At 36.4% G+C, this 17,389-nt stretch overlaps 1 protein-coding gene across 1 annotated transcript in view; it reads left to right on the forward strand.

Annotated features, from left to right (window-relative positions):
* Positions 1-8,837: 8,837 nt before the first annotated feature.
* The window catches only part of LOC111156935 (serine peptidase inhibitor, Kazal type 5), an 81,530-nt gene continuing 72,978 nt past the window's right edge, over positions 8,838-17,389 (forward strand). The window contains exons 1-4 of the mRNA XM_022518089.1: positions 8,838-8,892; positions 10,625-10,650; positions 13,639-13,766; positions 15,448-15,520. Of these exons, the coding sequence (XP_022373797.1) occupies positions 8,838-8,892; positions 10,625-10,650; positions 13,639-13,766; positions 15,448-15,520 (282 nt within the window). The remainder of the gene's footprint in view (positions 8,893-10,624; positions 10,651-13,638; positions 13,767-15,447; positions 15,521-17,389) is intronic.

A 17,389-nucleotide genomic window follows, 5' to 3' on the forward strand; every position in this document is an offset into this window, starting at 1 on the left:
GGCTAATAATAAGACATTTCTAATAACATCTAACACTGCACTCTCCATACACGAGGTATCATTTTAAGTCTTTACTATGAATTATTTCCTGTAATCCTCATGGAAGTTACCCTTAAAATTCTCAGTTTAGCGGTAAAGAAATTGAGACAGAATTGAGGTAAATTGTCACTGGTCACACATCCAAAAAGCCAATTTCTGAATCCAAGTAGTATCACTGCAAAGCTGAACACTTAACTTCAAAGTTTTATGTCCTTCCGGCTCTCAGGTAGTCTTCATGATATGATTTGCACTGTTCCCAGTATAATAGTTGCTTTAGGTTTTTCACATAATCATCTCAATCTGCTCAACAGTGCTGTCAAATGGATGATACTCTTATCATTGTTAGCTGAGGTCTAAATGCCCTAAGTCTCACATTTCCAAAAAATCACTAGTCTACAGTACAGTTTGGAGAACTGATCTTCTCTATCCAGACATTGGCTCCACCTGTAGATGGTTCAGGAAAATCCTGAAACATTTTACTTCATTTTGTCTGGAATCTTTTGTACTCTCGGTGTTTTTTCCTTCTTTTCTTTTTTTTTTTTTTTAATTAAAAAAAAAATTTTAAGTAATCTCTGTGCTCAATGTGCAGCTCAAACTCATGACCCCAAGATCAAGAATCACATGCTCTACTGACAGAGCCAGTCAAGCACCCCTCTCCTTCATTTCTAACCCTTGAGTAACAAACAATAGAGAGACATATATTCAGAAAGAAGTAAAGGGGACAGAAGGACACCAAATGCATGGAAAGAGAAAAATAAATATCATTTAAAAACAAAGTAAGATTTATGCTTCTGGTTACAATGGAGTAACAAGGAAAAGATATTTCCTCCTACCTGAAACAATGAAAAAAATACAGAGAAATGACATGGGACATCAAATAGTGCAGGTCAGTGATCCCTGGGAGAGGGAAAAAATACTAAGTAAGCTACACATAGAGAGAAAACACAGGTGGAGACTACCAGTCTCCCTGAGATACAGATACATAGCTGAGAGTTGGGGAGACCAAGTGGGCTAAAGAAACATAAGTAGCATTTTCTGTGTGTGAGAAAAAAAATAACCCCATCTTATACTGTAGACTAAAGCTAGTTATTGCATTTTCCAAGGTTGCTTATGTGGTTGACAAAGTCCACTATTTACAGCCCCTTGAAATAGTAAAATTACTTTCTATTTTTATGTTTTAAAAGATTTTTATTTATTTATTTGACAGAGATCACAAGTAGGCAGAGAGGCAGGCAGAGAGAGGGGGGAGCAGGCGCCCCGCTTAGCAGAGATCCCAATGTGGGGCTTAATCCCAGGACCCTGAGATCATGACCTAAGCCGAAGGCAGAGGTTTTAACCCACTGAGCCACCCAGGTGCCCTAAGTAGTAAAATTACTCTTAAGGGAAAATATTTTCTTAACTAAATCAGTTTTTTAGTAAGGATTTGGAATGTATTCATGTCATGTTGGAGATATCACTCAAAATAAAACAAAAACCCACCAAATTCAAAATCATGCCCATATTCAATTTTAATTTCAACTCCTGCCTCTCTGTGAGATAACTAACTAGAGATATAGTAAAAAACTGAAAATGTCAGAAGAAATTACCAGATCAAAACTTTGATTCTCATAATTATTAAAGGAATGATTCATTCTGATTAACTGAATTTTTCAGATAGTTGAGCTTATATACCTTTTTAATCCCAGTTCATTTTTTTAAATTGAGCCTGATTTCATCAGGAAATCCCCCTCCAGGGTTTAAAACCTGTATTATATGTTAGCTTTACTCCATGGATAGCCTTTTAAAAAAATACTTTCACACTGGGGCACCTGGGTGGCTCAGTCAGTTGAGCTGACTTGTTTCAGCTCAGGTCATGATCTTGTGGTCATGAGATTGGGCCCTGCATCAGGCTCCACACTCAGCACAGAGTCTGCTTTAGATTCTCTCTCCCTCTCTCTTTCCCTTCCCCTCTGCTTTCCCCCTACTCATCCTTCTCTCTCTCTCTAATATAAATAAAATCTTTAATAAATACAAAATAAAAACAATTTCACAGATCTGATTGAACAATGATTTGTATGATCATTTTCTACCTCTTCCACTAGATTATAATCTCTTAAAGATTCATGTCTTTTTTTATATGTATATATAATATATATATATTTTTATAATCTCTTAAAGATTCATCATGTCTTTTTTTCACAAATTTAGCATGAGGCTCTCAAACAGTGCTAGCAAATGTAGGCATTTAGTCAGTATTCATTGTATTAATGTGGGGAGTATTATGGAATCTGTTGGACTACCGTGACATCTCACTTTGGACTTACATTTCAACTTTTTAAGTCACATTTTAGGAATTTGGCCCCTCACGTGAGAACTCTATGGTTTCTATTCATTCCTTTATTGCCTTTTCCTGTCTAATGAATCAAGATTGTGGCACGATACAATCATTATGTTACGTGATTAAATGAAATTTAAATCTTAAGACCTAGGTAGGAATCTCAGCTTAACCACCTACAAGCCAGGTGGTTTGGTGTAAGTCACTGTGCAGACACCTCACTGGTATTTCTCTGTGTGTTCAGATTTCTTCTTTTTATAAGGACACCAGTCAGTTTGGGGCAGGGCCCAACCCTAATTGCCTTACTTTAATGTAATCATCTCTTTAAAGGACCTATCTCCAAATCACCTCTTTAAAGGACCTATACTGAGGTATTGGGTGTTAAGACTTCAAGATATGAATTTTGGAAGGACACAACTGAGACCATAACAGTTGAGTGTCTGAGCTGAGTTAATTACAGATGTAGGTAATGTGGTCTCTGCAGTCTGTGGTATTTAAGGGCATGGGCTTTGGAGTTTGCCTTTATTTGTAATGATGGTTATCAGTTGCAAAGACTACTACTTACAGGCTGTATGACCTTGGAAAAGTTACAGTATTTCACAAAACCTCAACTTCTTTACCTGTAAAACAGAATGAAATAGTTACCCTTTAGTTTTATTGTTATACCTATCAGTAAGTGCATAATAAATGCCAGCAAATTTTTTATTTCTTTGCAAATGGTTTTATAAAGATATGTAAGTCAAAAGCACATAAATTATCTTTTCCAATTTTTGCTTATAAATATAACAATTTTGTTTTGCTTACTGTATACACAAATATATAAATATTTCACACATAAAATATGCAGTATTCTTTCATCAAAATTGCTCATACTTGCTACTTCAAAGTTAATTCACTGTGATTTTTTTCAAGGACTGTAGCTCCACAAACTTCTGTTTTCTATACTCAGAGTGAATCCTAGGAGACTTTGGAATATACTGAATTTCCAGGTGATGGGCAGTGCGAAGTCACATAACAGAGTTCCTGTAGCATCACATGTAAGGATATTGTATTTAAGAACCAAATATAAATCAAAACGTAAAACTTAATGCAATTTAAAATTAGGTATTGAAACTTTCTTGTTTTTTTAATCCTATTCTAATAAAAGCAACAATTATATCTATAAATAGCAGGGTCTGTGATCCAACAGTGCCCATCCCATCTTGTTCTTAGATAAAAAGAGATGCTTATCTCTGTAGTTTCTTAGCTTTTGCAGACAAACAGAAAGGAATTCTCAGAGAGGGAGTGAAGTTGGCTGTTAACAGAACAGTGCAAAATAGGAAGGTGTGTAAAGGCTGTTTTCCAGTTAGTGTCTTTAAAAAAAAAAAAAGAAGAAGAATACAGACATGCTAAATTGTTGGGGGAACAAAATGAGAATTATAGGAAAGGAAATTAAGAGTTAAGAAAATAAATGATTTCATCTTCTACGATCTGTTAGGACATACACTTTCCAGTCATGATCACAACACACTTCTTTTTGACTTAGTCATTATGGGTATATGGGTGTGTGTGTGTGTGTGTGTGTGTGTGTGCATTTGTATGAACATGAGAGAGAAGGAATTAGGAGAACGAACTACATTAACAGTAGCATGCTCTCCCTAATTTACAGCACCATAATGTCTGGATTCTCTCTGAAATCCCCTGAAAGGCTCTGGGTTAGCCACACTGGGTGTACAAGGTGAGAGAGTGACAAGGGTGGGATTACTTTCTACACTAGTACCTGCTCTGGATCTCATTTGTGGTACCATTTGGGGCAGGTAAGAAAAGGATAATACCTACTTTGCTACCTCACATTATTGCATAGGCAGATAAGAGAGCTAATAATGGCAGATTGTTTTGAAAGATGCAGAAGGTGATCTTAAACTTTAAGTTTAAACTTCTTTGATCATGAAGGATATCTCTACATAGAAAAAGAGAAGATTTGAACAATAGTCTGATAACTTTGGACTTTGGGAATAACCTTTGTATTCAGTAATGCTACTGGTCTACAAAACCTTGTTTACTTTTATAGTTTCTCATCTCTTCCCTCTGTGTCAGTATGCTTAATATGAGTTCAGATTCTGGGTCACTTGATACATGTTCTGAATTGTAAAGTTTGTACTTCTTATAATCTAACTCCATTCCTTTGTGGTAAAGCAAGAAGAGCAGAGCAAGTCCAAAAATGAGGGAAAATCACTATGTGAGAGCAAGCCAAAATCCCAGGCAAAGCCTGGAAGCCAGCAGTGGGTTTCAGAGAAGCACCTGGCTGGAGATTACATGCTGAGGAAAGCAAAAAGAAAAAAGGACAGGGGTACCCCTTGATTTCTCCAAGGACTGCAGGACGACTTATAGGAAAGGCACTTGGGATACAAAAGTACTGATTGGAGGGGACACATGTACCCTGATGTTTATAGCAGCATTACCAACAATAGCCAAATTATGGAAACAGCCTAATTGTCAATCACCTGATGAATGGATAAAGAAGATGTGGAATGGGGTGCCTAGTTGGCTCAGTTGGATAAGCCGCTGCCTTTAGCGCAGATCATGATTCCAGGGTCCTGGGACAGAGCCCCTCTATGCTCAATGAGGAACCTGCTTCTCTCTCTCCCTCTGCCTGCTGCTCCCCCTGCTTGTGCATGTGTTCTCTCTCTCTCTGTCTCTCTCTCTCTCTCTGTCAAATAAATAAATATAATCTTTAAAAAAAAAAAGATGTGGTGTACACAATGGAATATTACTCAGCCATCAAAAAGAATGAACTCTTGCCATTTGCAATGACATGGACGGAACTAGTGTGTATTATGCTAAGTGAAATAAGGCACTTAGAGAAAGAAAACTACTATATAATTGCACTCATACATGGGATTTAAGATACAAAACAGATGAATATAGGGGAGAGGGGGAAAGAGTAAGGGGGAAGCAAACCATAAGAGACTCTTAACTTCTTAACTATAGAGAATAAACTCAGAGTTACAAGAGGGGAGGTTGGCAGGGGTGGGCTAAATGGGTGATGGGCATTAAGGAGGGCACTTGTTGGGATGAGCACTGGGTGTTGTATGTAAATGATGAATCACTGAATCTTACTCCTGACACTGATATTACACTATATGTTAACTAACTAGAATTCAAATAAAATCCTCAAACAGAAAAAAAGGAAGGGCACTTGGACAGTGAGGAGATGAAAGAATGTGGAGATATGTCAAGGGCTCACAAAGAACTAAGGAAAAAACAGAAAATGGGTAGTTTACATTGGATATAGTAAGATATACAAGATCCATTCTCCTCAAGGTGCAACAGCTGTCAGGGGAGTCAGGAGTGGAGGCAGGGGCCAAAGGGGCTTACATGATATCCCATATCTTTAATGCCTTTGTCATTTAACTCTGATTTCTCTGATGAAAATATTGCTGACCCTGCTTTCCCTGATAGGCTTTTGCCAGGCTATGTGCTTTAACCTTAGGTGTCATTCTTATTACCAGCAGCCTTTGACCCAACCACAGTGTTCTCAGTCAGTAGAATTGTTTTTGCTCATGTACATGGAAGAGACAGTCATGCAACATTGTAAAATAACAATAAAGAAGAAACACTTTTCAGAACCACACACAAAAAGCACTCTGATGACCCAAACCCCAATATTCTAAAATCTCAATCCCATTCACTTGAGTTTGCATTTTGTGGTTTTCAGAAACATGGAGTGATTAACAGAGTATGCAATGAATCACCTCTGGATTTAAAACATTCCTGAAATGAAATGGAGAAAGAGTCTTGATGCCAATGGGCAGCTGAGTATCCTTCTAATATTGCGGTGCTTCTTGAATCTTCTTTTGGCTCCCTCTCCTCCTAGAAGAGGCTCTCAGTTCCAAACCTCTTATTCATCATTTCAGGATGTCCTGGGTGGCAGTGAGGAGCACTTTTCCAGTAAGAAGGAAACCAACTCCTCAGCCTTTCCTCATAGCAGAGATTCTTCAGAGCTACAGTAATCTCTAGGTTCTTTTGTTCTACCCTCATACCACTTCCACTCCTGGGAATTATATCCATTTGGGCTAGATTTGGGGTTCATCAGAGCACATTACATAGTCACCAATTCTACTGTGAGGTGCTAAACTTTCTTACCACCAGTGATAGAGTGTATTGTTGGGACTCATTTCATATGATCTGACAGATCAGATAAAAAATAAAAAAATAATACTAGTAGGTCAATATTTAGAAGACACTTTTACCGGAAAAGCTAAGGAATCAATGCTGGCTGAAATCTTGCAATGACTTTGACAGGTTTTAAAAAGCAAATGCTTTGTCTACGGCCATACCACCCTGAACGCACTCCATCTCGTCTGATCTCGGAAAAAGCAAATGCTTTGATTTGTTTTAGGTATTGCGGTTTAGAACATAAAAAAATTAGAAAGAAGACTTAGGTCTTGACTTTTTAATTTCACTTCATAATGTGTTGGGGGTCTCATTATATCCTGAGTAAGCTTAAAATCTTTTGATAAGGACAATGTCCAAGAGATGTTGACTTTTCTTGTATCTTTGAAATTACCTAATAATACAACTACATCATTGTAATGACAAAAATTCAGGACCAGCTGTCATTAACTATAAAACTTATCACTAAACTCAAAATTGTCCTAAGCCTTACACACATACACACACACACACACACACACACACGAATTACCTCTAACTCTTACAACAATTGTACAGTGTAATTTTATTACCCCTGTTTTGCATATTAGGAAGCCGAGGCAGAAAGAAAACAAATGACTTGCCCAAGGCAATATAGCTAGTAACTGGTAAGTCAAGATTTGAACCCACGTCTACATTATGTCAAAGTCAGGTTCATTTCCATTACACTGTGTAGTTGCAAAGACAGGAATAGAAACAAATTTCCTGACTCCCTGTTCCATTCTCTTTCTATTAAGCTATGATGGATTCAATTTTCTAATCTGTAACAATAATGTAGTTTGATCTTGCTTTCCATAGACACTCATTTTACTAAACTATTGAAAAGAAACGAAGTACAGACTTTGAAACCAATGATTACACTTTTAGAGGAAATAAGTTATTTCATTTTTAAAAAAGGGAAAGGAAATACTCTGGCTTTGATGGTATTCAGAATATTGACATCATCCTCAAATTGGCTAGCCTTAGATCAGTTTTCTGGAAGAATCTTTAAAAGGGCTTTGATCTCATAGAGTACCAAACTTTTCCACTGTGAATGTGGAGACACTTTGGAGTACTGGAATCAAACTGTTTGTCTCTGTCTTCAGTCATTTTTGTGTAATTTTTCAGGTGCTTTCTTGAACTATTAGACTAGAATAAACTGGTGGACAGAAGGCATTACTTGTAAAATGGAAGAAGGAACTAAGGAGAAGATACTTTCTCTGGAAAAATGTTACAATGATATATTTTTAAGTATTTAATTCTTTCTTTTCTTCCTGGGAGAGTAAATAAAGAGTCAGTATTGGAGTAAACTTAATTTGGGGGGAAATTGATTTAGCGACATTTTTCAAACAGTAATTTGGGGAGTGATGGGCTGTGGGAAGTTGAAGTTTGAGCTTCTAATGTTTATGAATACAATGTTTGGTTAGACTAAAAGATAAGGCTTTAGAATAGAAAATGTCCTTCAGATTGAGAATTTCTGGAAGTAATTATGTGCAAGCCATGATTTCACATAGTTTCTGCCTTTATCAGTGTGTGATAGAAGCAGTGTATGGAGTTTAAAAAAAAAAGTGTTGAATTTGCATGGTCTTCCTCAAGTACCACCTCTGCCTCTTCCATCTAAACTATATGCTCTTGTGAAAGTCATTGTCCCTTTTCTGAATTTTGCCTTCACCATGTACTCAGTGTTAAAATCTTGCAGGGTTATCTCTTTGGGTTGTTCACTGTAACTTGTACATGAGCCCATGGCACTGAATTGAGACCCTTCAAAACACCTGCAGATGGAAACAACAGGAATTGTAACTTCTCTTAATCTTAGCAACTTTCTCCAGATGTGGGACTCTGTAAGTCTCTACCTGACTAGCAGGATAACCCATCTGTCTTCTTTCCTCCCCTCCCACTTATGAAGGGAGCCCAGTTAAAGATATGTTTATCTGCAGAGTTGTATGTCTGGTCTTGGTGAAGAATTCAGTTCTTACATAGGAGAATGGAGCATTAAACTTTAATAGGGTTCTTGGACTGAGTCTATTGCCTTTGGGGGGAGGTATCATGAAAACATATTAGAATTGTGGAAATAGACATTATCTGTTCAGATCTGCCACCTTGACAGGATGCTAAAGGATGGAAACTAAATTGATGTGGTATAGTAAGTCTAGCATGACCTAGAACAACTGGTTTTGTAATGTTGGTTGTTAATTGTGGGTGTTCACCGAGCATATAAATGTGAGCTGCATCTCCATGGGTTCAGTCTTAGAGCACCAGCTGGTGAGCAATGCTCGGAGCCGACTTGTAATCAACTTACATCATCTTCAATATGAAGATAGCCAAAGTGCCACTGCTTCTGACCCTGGCCCTTTGCCTCATACAAGGTGAGCAATTTGCATGTAATCTAAGCCTCTTGCGACACATGGCAAAGCCCTGGGCAGGGACTTGTCTCCCTCCCCCTGCTCCTAAATGTATATACGTATGTATGTATGTATGTTTGTGTGATTATATGTATTTGTATATGTATAGTCTTGAAATATCTTGCCAGACACAGAGTTTTGAAGAATTATATATGTGGCTTAATAACTATTTTGTTAACTTTAGAAATGGCAAATAGTTTGACATAATCTGAATTTTCATCCTTGAGAAATCCTTCTATTAATTCTATAATAGTTCTGAAAAGCTAATAGATCCTTCCTCATCTTCCTCTCACCAAGCATATTAATTCATACTGTTAGGAATTATATATATTGTGCGTATATATGATACTAATCATATCAATTCATACTGATAGGAATTATGTATATAATATTTAAAACTTTAGATGTATATTTTATAAATAATAATGCTATATTTATAAACTATTAAAAATCAAATTTAATCATCTATTCTTATTTTAAAGTAGTAGTGCCTTCTAGCGCATTTTATTTCTGTGTTCTCCAATCCTAAGTTGATTAAAAGCATTTCCCCTGGGTGTCTGGGTGGCTCAGTGGGTTAAAGCCTCTGCCTTCAGCTCAGGTCATGATCTCAGGGTCCTGGGATCGAGTCCCACATCGGGATCTCTGCTCAGCAGGGAGCCTGCTTCCTCCTCTCTCTGCCTTCCTCTCTGCCTACTTCTGATCTGTCTCTGTCAAAGAAATAAATAAAATCTTAAAAAAAAAAAAAAAGCATTTCCCCTAAAAGGTAAGATACTTTTGTGGGAAGTAGAAGGTAGCTTTTTGTATTTGTTATTTGAATTTGAAGGGAACATTAATTTCCTAGACTCAGTCTTGCTCTGAAGCATTTGTATTTTTTTTAGAAGATTTTTAAAATTTATTTGACAGAGAGAGGGACAGCAAGAGAAGGAACACAAGCAGGGAGACTGGGAGAAGGAGAAGCAGGCCCCCTGCCAAGCAGGGAGCCCGAAGTGGGACTTGATCCTGGGACTCTGAGATCATGACCTGAGCCGAAGGCAGATGGCTAACCAACTGAGCCACCCAGGCTCTCTGAAGCATTTGTATTTTTAAAAGAAAATCTCAGAGATGGAGTGTCATGAGATCATTATACATAAATGATGCCCAATTTCCTAAAATAAGTATTTAAGTACAAAAGGGAGTCTGTTAATGAGAGAGTATAGTAGCCTATGATTTTAATTATTCTTGATCTTTGTCAGATCTCTAAGTTTTGTAGCTGTAATGAGGAGAGAGGGTTGCAAGAATTCAGAAACTTTCATTTTATGTACATATATGATATAAACTTTATGCTACATTATACTTATAAATTATAATTGACATGATACATTTGTTGTATTATAATTTTAAAAGAGTTCTACCATACTTTGCTGTGAAAGGATCTCTTTGAAATTAGATATTTTGAAGGGGGTAAGAAAGTACCTGACTACTATTTTCCAAAGTAATTAGACTTTTATGAGTGACTAGACCTCTGTAAGTACATGTACTGATTTCCTGGTGAAGTGCCCTCATTTTATTTGCCATGGTAAATTTTAACATGTTCAAAAGCAATTTGTGGTTCTATAACATGCAGTCATTAAAATAAGCAAGGCACTGCACTGAGTGAATCGTTTATTGTTGAATAGTTTACATTCCCTTAACTTTGGTTTCTGTATTTTTGTCCCAGATGCCGCCAGTGAGGATGAAAATCAGGTTAGTCCTGCTTTTTCTGTTCATTGAAACCATTCCAAAATCTCTAAAGAAAAACGGCCTATGGCCAACACCTTCACATTAATAATATAGACATATTATACTGATAGGCACTAGTAGCTTTTGTTAAAAACACAGAAACAGGTCTTTATGAAGGAAGACATGAATCACACACAGACACATAAACACACATACACATCAATGTATTAATGATGATGGATGTCTGCAGGATGCAATCTACCATGTTAAAGGAGTGCTTTCAAATTCCATAAACAAACCAGTGAATTAGTATTGTTTGACTTAATAGCTGAAAAAGTCATGACAGACATAGAAAGCAAAAATAAATGTCCTTGTGGTCGTTGTGTATAAAGGGGTTGTCTGTAACTTGTATATAGTCAGTGTATATATATCATTCAGTAAACATTTACTAAGCATCTATCATTTGTCAGACCCTGTGTGAGTCGTCAGGGATATTGGAAAATAAAGATAAATAGACAAGAATTCTCCCCTTGTGGAGCTTACATATTAGTGGAGGGAAACAGATAAGTTAGTAAGTAAATTAGTAAAATATATAGAACATTAAATGATGATTAATGTTAGGAGGAAAATGAACCAGAATGGAAGATAGGAATTTCTGGGGATGGAGGTGGTATCAATACTTTAGGATACTCAAGTAAGTTTTCTCTGAAAAGATAGTATTAGACCAAGGAGCTAAAGGTAATAAGTCCTACAGATTTTTGCAGGTGACAGCAGATCAGGGAGAAGAATTTGTAATGGTCGAGGACTTGAGTCAGGAGGGTGTCTAGCCAACTATTAGAGGTCTTTTGTTTGAACGATAAAAGTGTCATTTTCTTATAGAAGTTAATTTTTTTTTTTTTTTTTACCTATTTGGGAAAAAAAAAAATAGTGGGTTACATCCCAACCAGTACAGGAAAGAGTTTGGCCCTGGAGGGCTTTAGTTTTTCTGAAACCTGTGGAGAAAGCACAAACAGCAATAATAACAAAACAAAACAAAATGGAAACAAGCCAAAAGCTGGAAGGTGGAGTGCAAGTAAATACTTGCTGAAAAGCAATCTCCCCACCTCAGGATGCCTTTTTGGTGTAGATCTGTTCTTGTTTCAACCCTCTCTCATTGTTGGGTAATTGAGAGGACATTCCTTCTTTCTCAGGGAAAACCCTCCTCCTGCTTTCAATTTGTATGGCCTTTTCCTGTTTTCCAAGAAGAGTATGTTGGATTATTTCATAACTCAGAAAGAAGCATTGAGTTCTACCTTAACTAATTAAACTAACTAATCTTGACCTTCTCTCTGGGTCTTGGTTGTCCATCTGTTAAAAAAAAAAAAAAGAAAAGAAAAAGCAGGTCTTTCTAGGAATTAGCCATTCATCTCATTGTGATACTGGAGAAGCCTGTCCAGTTCAGGAATTATCCTGATTGGTAATGTTCTTTTTCAACGGACCACTAAAAACTATTAAAACCTTCATTCTAGTGTTTAATGAATCTTTGTTTTCAATACTTTCTGAAGACCTGCCTCACAAGGGATATAATTCTATCATAAAAAACAACCAGGCTCTTCTCTGATTGTATGACAAATTTTTATCTAGACTATATAGAATCAGTTACATCTGGCAAGCTAAGCAGTAACTTGCAATGTGGCATTAGATACTGTAGAGTCAAGAGACTAGACAGATCTCAAGAGGCCCAGTCATCAATCTGTTGCCAGAAATTATTGCTGTGCTACTCAGATAAGATCACTGGGTGGTGATAATAATTTTAGAGATATTTTAGTAGGTCGCCATTGGCAAAATTTCCCAGGGCTGGTCTCTGATATTATTTATTTGGTCTCTGATATTATTTATTTATTCTTCACCATTAATCATTCTGCAAGTGCTACCAACTGCCTCCCATGTTTAAGGGGCTAGGTGAAGTACATCATTACCCATTTGACGGTAAGCACAGTTTAGGTGAGGATGCTTCTGCCTTATAGCTATATCCATGCACCTAGGCATATCCGTGTCACCCAGCGAAGTAAATTAATATCATAATGAGTTTTTGTTGACTGATTTAATGATTGTTATAAAGATACAGGGGGCTGGATAGAATCCTTTTCTTTTTAAAATTCAATTAATTAACATATAGTGTATTATTACTTTCAGAGGTAGAGTTCAGTGATTCATCAGTTGTATATAACACCCAGGACTCATTACATCACAAGCCCTCCTTAATGCCCTTCATGCTGTTACTTTTTTGTTTGTTTGTTTGTTTTGGCAAAATTGAAAAAAAAAAAAAGGCTAGCTCTAAAGGCCCACTGGATTTTCTAATAGGGAGTATAACATATTAAATCAGTACTTAGTGAGATACTGCAAATGCTCCATTGATTTTAAGAGTGACATATAGCAAGTCTTCCATAAAATATATTGAATTAACTTGTTCAGCAATCTTTTTGTGTTCCTTTTGACAGTAATTATTATTGACCTACTGCGTACTAGGTATTTTACATGTGTCATATTCCAGTAATAATAATCACAATAGTAAAAAAAAAAAAAGAGGAAGAAGAGGGGAAGAGGATAATATAATTATTATCTACTATGTGTTGGGCACTTTGAAAGTTTTACATACTTATAATATTTAATCCTCACAATACATATGGAACATATGAAATAATATCCTCTATTTTTACAGATAGGATAAGTTAGCCATCGAGAAGTTAATTTGCGAAGACTATTGGGCTTGTAAATATCTACCCTCGAATATAAGGTCAGGTCTTTCCATTTCACTAACTGTTTTGGAAGAAAGCTTATTAAGTAGATTCGGAATCTCCAACGGACAGTCAGTCATTGTTTTTATTTGTGTTCTTCTTTTGATGGAGTGAATGGCTTTTATACAAAGCAGGTATTGGTATTTAAATAGTATTGCTGAAGGAAGTTCTTAGAGGGTAAAGTCTTGCTTTGATGAGATTTTAGTAAACACACTTTTTTTCATCTTTTCCTTAGGAAACATGTGATGAGTATCGGACATTGATGAAAAATGGAAAATTATTTTGTTCCCAAGATAAAGAACTTTTTCAAAGCCCTGATGGAAGAGCCTTCATCAGTAGATGTGCCGCGTGCAAAATAATACTGTGAGTAAACTTCCTCTTTAAGAGTTTGGGTTACCTGCTATTCTCTGGACTAGCGAGTGTATTTTTGTGTTCTGTCAAATACATTTTTCTAACTTGCAAAGTTTAAATAAAAATGCTTAGCAGATCACTCTGACCCCTCTTCAGGTGGAGTTGGATAAGTGCCACCTACTTGATAAGATTTTAACAATCACACAAATGGTATTCCAAAGCATTCTAGAGCGTCCAGGGTTAATACCTTATGTGGCACTTAATAGTCTTTTGAAGAAGTAGTCCCAATTTGAGTTTTCTGGCTCTGGGGAAAAAAAGAATTCTTGGGTGGTGTGTTAAGCCCTGACTTTGTTGTACGTTTGGGACTGAGGAAAGTCCCCTGGGAGTGATGCCGAATTCTCCTTAGGGCAGCCAGCCAGTAGAAAAACTTAAGCGGGACACACCCTAATCCTGTGAGTTGCCAGTGTTTTTAAACATTTCAGGATTATGCTAGAAAAACATGGTCTAAAGAACTGATTTTAGATTCCACGTCCCAGCAGCTCAGAAAGGGCCAGTGTCCTGGGGGTTTACTGACATCTATGCAATGCTCCTTAGCTTGATATCCTTCTCTTTAATGACACCTAAAGGTGGAAGAAGGCTTGTTATTCATTGAAAAATCCTCAAATCAAAGTGTTCTAATTGGTTTTCAAAAGGAGGTCATCTTTAATGTCTGACCACCATCAAAACTTCAGCACTGATATCAAGCCTATACTAAGCTTATCCATTTAAGATAATTATGTTATAATAATTAGCATTTTAAATGCCAGGGGGTATGTCTCAGGGGATTTAATTTGACATGGTCAATAATATTGGGATAATGAAGCTGTGATCACATATGCTGCTCCTAGTGAAGAAATTGTGGAAGATAGCAAAAGAAAGGAAAGATTTAAGGGGTGGGGTTGGGGGAGACCCAGGGCAAGTTGGTCTCTTGAAAGCTGAATGTAAACCAGCAGATGTATTATTTACTATAAAGCTTCCTTCTTGTTATAGGATGTCTTCCTAGGAGACTGAAACTATGAAATACAGTACATTTACTGAAAAGTAGTTTGAAACAAAAATAAAATGCCTTGAGACATACAGGGCAGGTTATTTATCTCTTTGAAGTCACTCACTCAGTTATTGTTTCAGTCACCTATTTAAATTATGTTGGAATAAACTTGGTTTCTTAAACTGAAAAGGAGATATACAAGGCATAAAAGCTCTTAAATTTCTGAATTTGCCTTGTGGGACCTTACAGTTTAGAACCAAAACAAGCAGATAGATTTTGGTTCAGTGCGAATATGGTATTTCAAGGAGACTCTTCCAATGATGGCAGAGATGGCTTTTAGAGTTGGTGACCACCTGGGTGTTGGAAGCATGAAAGGGGTCGGGGAGCATAGTCTGTTGGTTGTGCCATTAAAGGTAGAGATTCTTGCCTCCTGTAGAGCCATGTCTGAGACATTTTTCAGCACTGAAGTAGAATCATGTCTGAGATATTTTTCAACACTGAGGAGAGATTTATGGTCCTGTAGCTAATTTCTGCACATACCTACCTCCACATCAGATATACTAGATTGAACTGAGAAAAAGAATCAAAATTAAGGTTGGCATATATGCCATTATCCCCCAAGCTGGGAAAGCATTCTAAGCTATGCTACTCCCTGCTTTCTTCCAGGGAAAAAGAAGCAAAATCCCAGAAAAGGGCCAGCTATTTAACAAGAGCCTCTCGGACCACTGCCCCAGAAAAGGTGAGATTATTTGAAGTCAACTTGTCATTATTGCTTTCAAGATTGTGTTTGACTCTATTTAGAGCTACTTGTGTATTTCCTAATTACTAGGTCATACCTGTTGTGAGGCCAACTCCTTAGGAAGCTGTTGATGAAGCTGGGGATTATCACTAGGAATTCTGACAAGTATTCGTATCACTCCAGGTTTCCTGGGTAGTTTCTTCTCCAGTATCTTCTTGCTGTTCCTCCTCTCTGTTCCTGACACATAATTAAAACAATCAGTCAAGGGAGATGCACCCAAATTACTGTAACACCCGTGGTCTAACCAAGCTAAAATTTTCCCCATCAATGGTACTTAGGAATATCTGAGAATCTTAGCCTTCACAGTAAATCTACTTAACCACAATCTTTGCTTGAACTCAACTGGTCTCACTTTTAAAACAATAACACAGTCACCACTCAATTGGTCAATCATTGCAAATCCTTTATCTGAGCACAAGCGAGCAGCTTCTGTGCTCTAAAAACATCTCTGGAGATCAGAAAAGTTTCCTGGAAAATTCCAATTCTGCCTTTAGTTGTCACATTTAGAGAGAGGCTCATTCAGTATGATCTATTCTCCTTCTCCACCCTCTCCTCCCATCTTTTTCCTTCATGAGAAACTAATCAATGATGTTTTAAGATAGAAAACACAGCAAATGACAAACAAAAAAAATGAAATACACTTACATACCAATTCTAACAAAACTATTTTGAAATATTTCTAATCATACATTTACTGAATTTTAATCAAATAAGATTTTTAAGAAATAAAATTTTGGAATCCTAAGACATGATCCTTTTCTATTATCATTTTATGCCTGAGTTATAATTTTTAACCTCTTAAGTCCTTATGATTACTTGCCTTGCTACCTAGGAACATACTTAACTTACAAATTAAGGTAGTCCATATTTGGCTGCAGGCCCTTCAGGTAAAATGTTTCTCATTGGTGTAGATTGCCAACTATGTAGGATATCAAGTCCATATGTGTGTATCTGTGTGTTTCTGAGTTCCCTATTCTGTTCAGATGAACTCGTTGCTTCAGTAACTAATAAGGCAGGTCCCTTTTCTTAATTCATCTTTTTCCAAGTTCACTTACTTATGCATAGACACACATTTTCCCATATACTAGAAATAAAAAGTTTATTGAGTTTATGTAAAATCCAACTTGAGTTTGGGAACAAAGTGATCAGGGATACAAAGAATTTTATAAATTAATTTGAGTTAAATTGACTTTTTGTAATATGAGCCTACCCAACTCAAGAGCACAAAATACCTTATCATTAATTCATAATCATTTCTGTCTGCTTTATGAAATCTATTAAGTATTCTCAACAGATTTTTATAATTTTTGCTAATACCTAGAAAATTTGTCATTTTACTGATATTTTGTTTGGTATTTTGTTGTTTATGGTATTTCTGTCTGGTTATTGTTCTATTGATTTCTACAGGCTAATCTTATATCGAACAGCTTTATGATATCTTGTGTTAATTCTGATAGTTTTTTGAGTCTGTCATTTTTTTCTTGGTAGTTGATCACATTATCTGCATAATAGGAGATAATAGGTGTTTTATAACTTCCTTTTCCATTTTATCACTCCTTTATTTCTTTTTTTTTTCTTATATCATTGTCTAGGATCTAGAATTCCGTAAACAGTAGTAATGATAATGAACATTAGCTTGCCCTCTCATCATATATTAAAAGGAATATATCTAGAGTTTCTCCGTAACTATACTTACTGTAGGTGTTTTATAAATAAACTTTAGCAAGTTTAGAAAATTCTTTTCTGTTCTTAATCTCCTGAATCTGTTTTGATCATTACCAAATGTCTTTTCTACAATTGTTGAAATAA

Source organism: Enhydra lutris, unplaced genomic scaffold (assembly GCF_002288905.1).
Source record: "Enhydra lutris kenyoni isolate GAN:26980312 unplaced genomic scaffold, ASM228890v2 scaffoldscaffold50, whole genome shotgun sequence".
Lineage (NCBI taxonomy): Eukaryota > Metazoa > Chordata > Mammalia > Carnivora > Mustelidae > Enhydra > Enhydra lutris.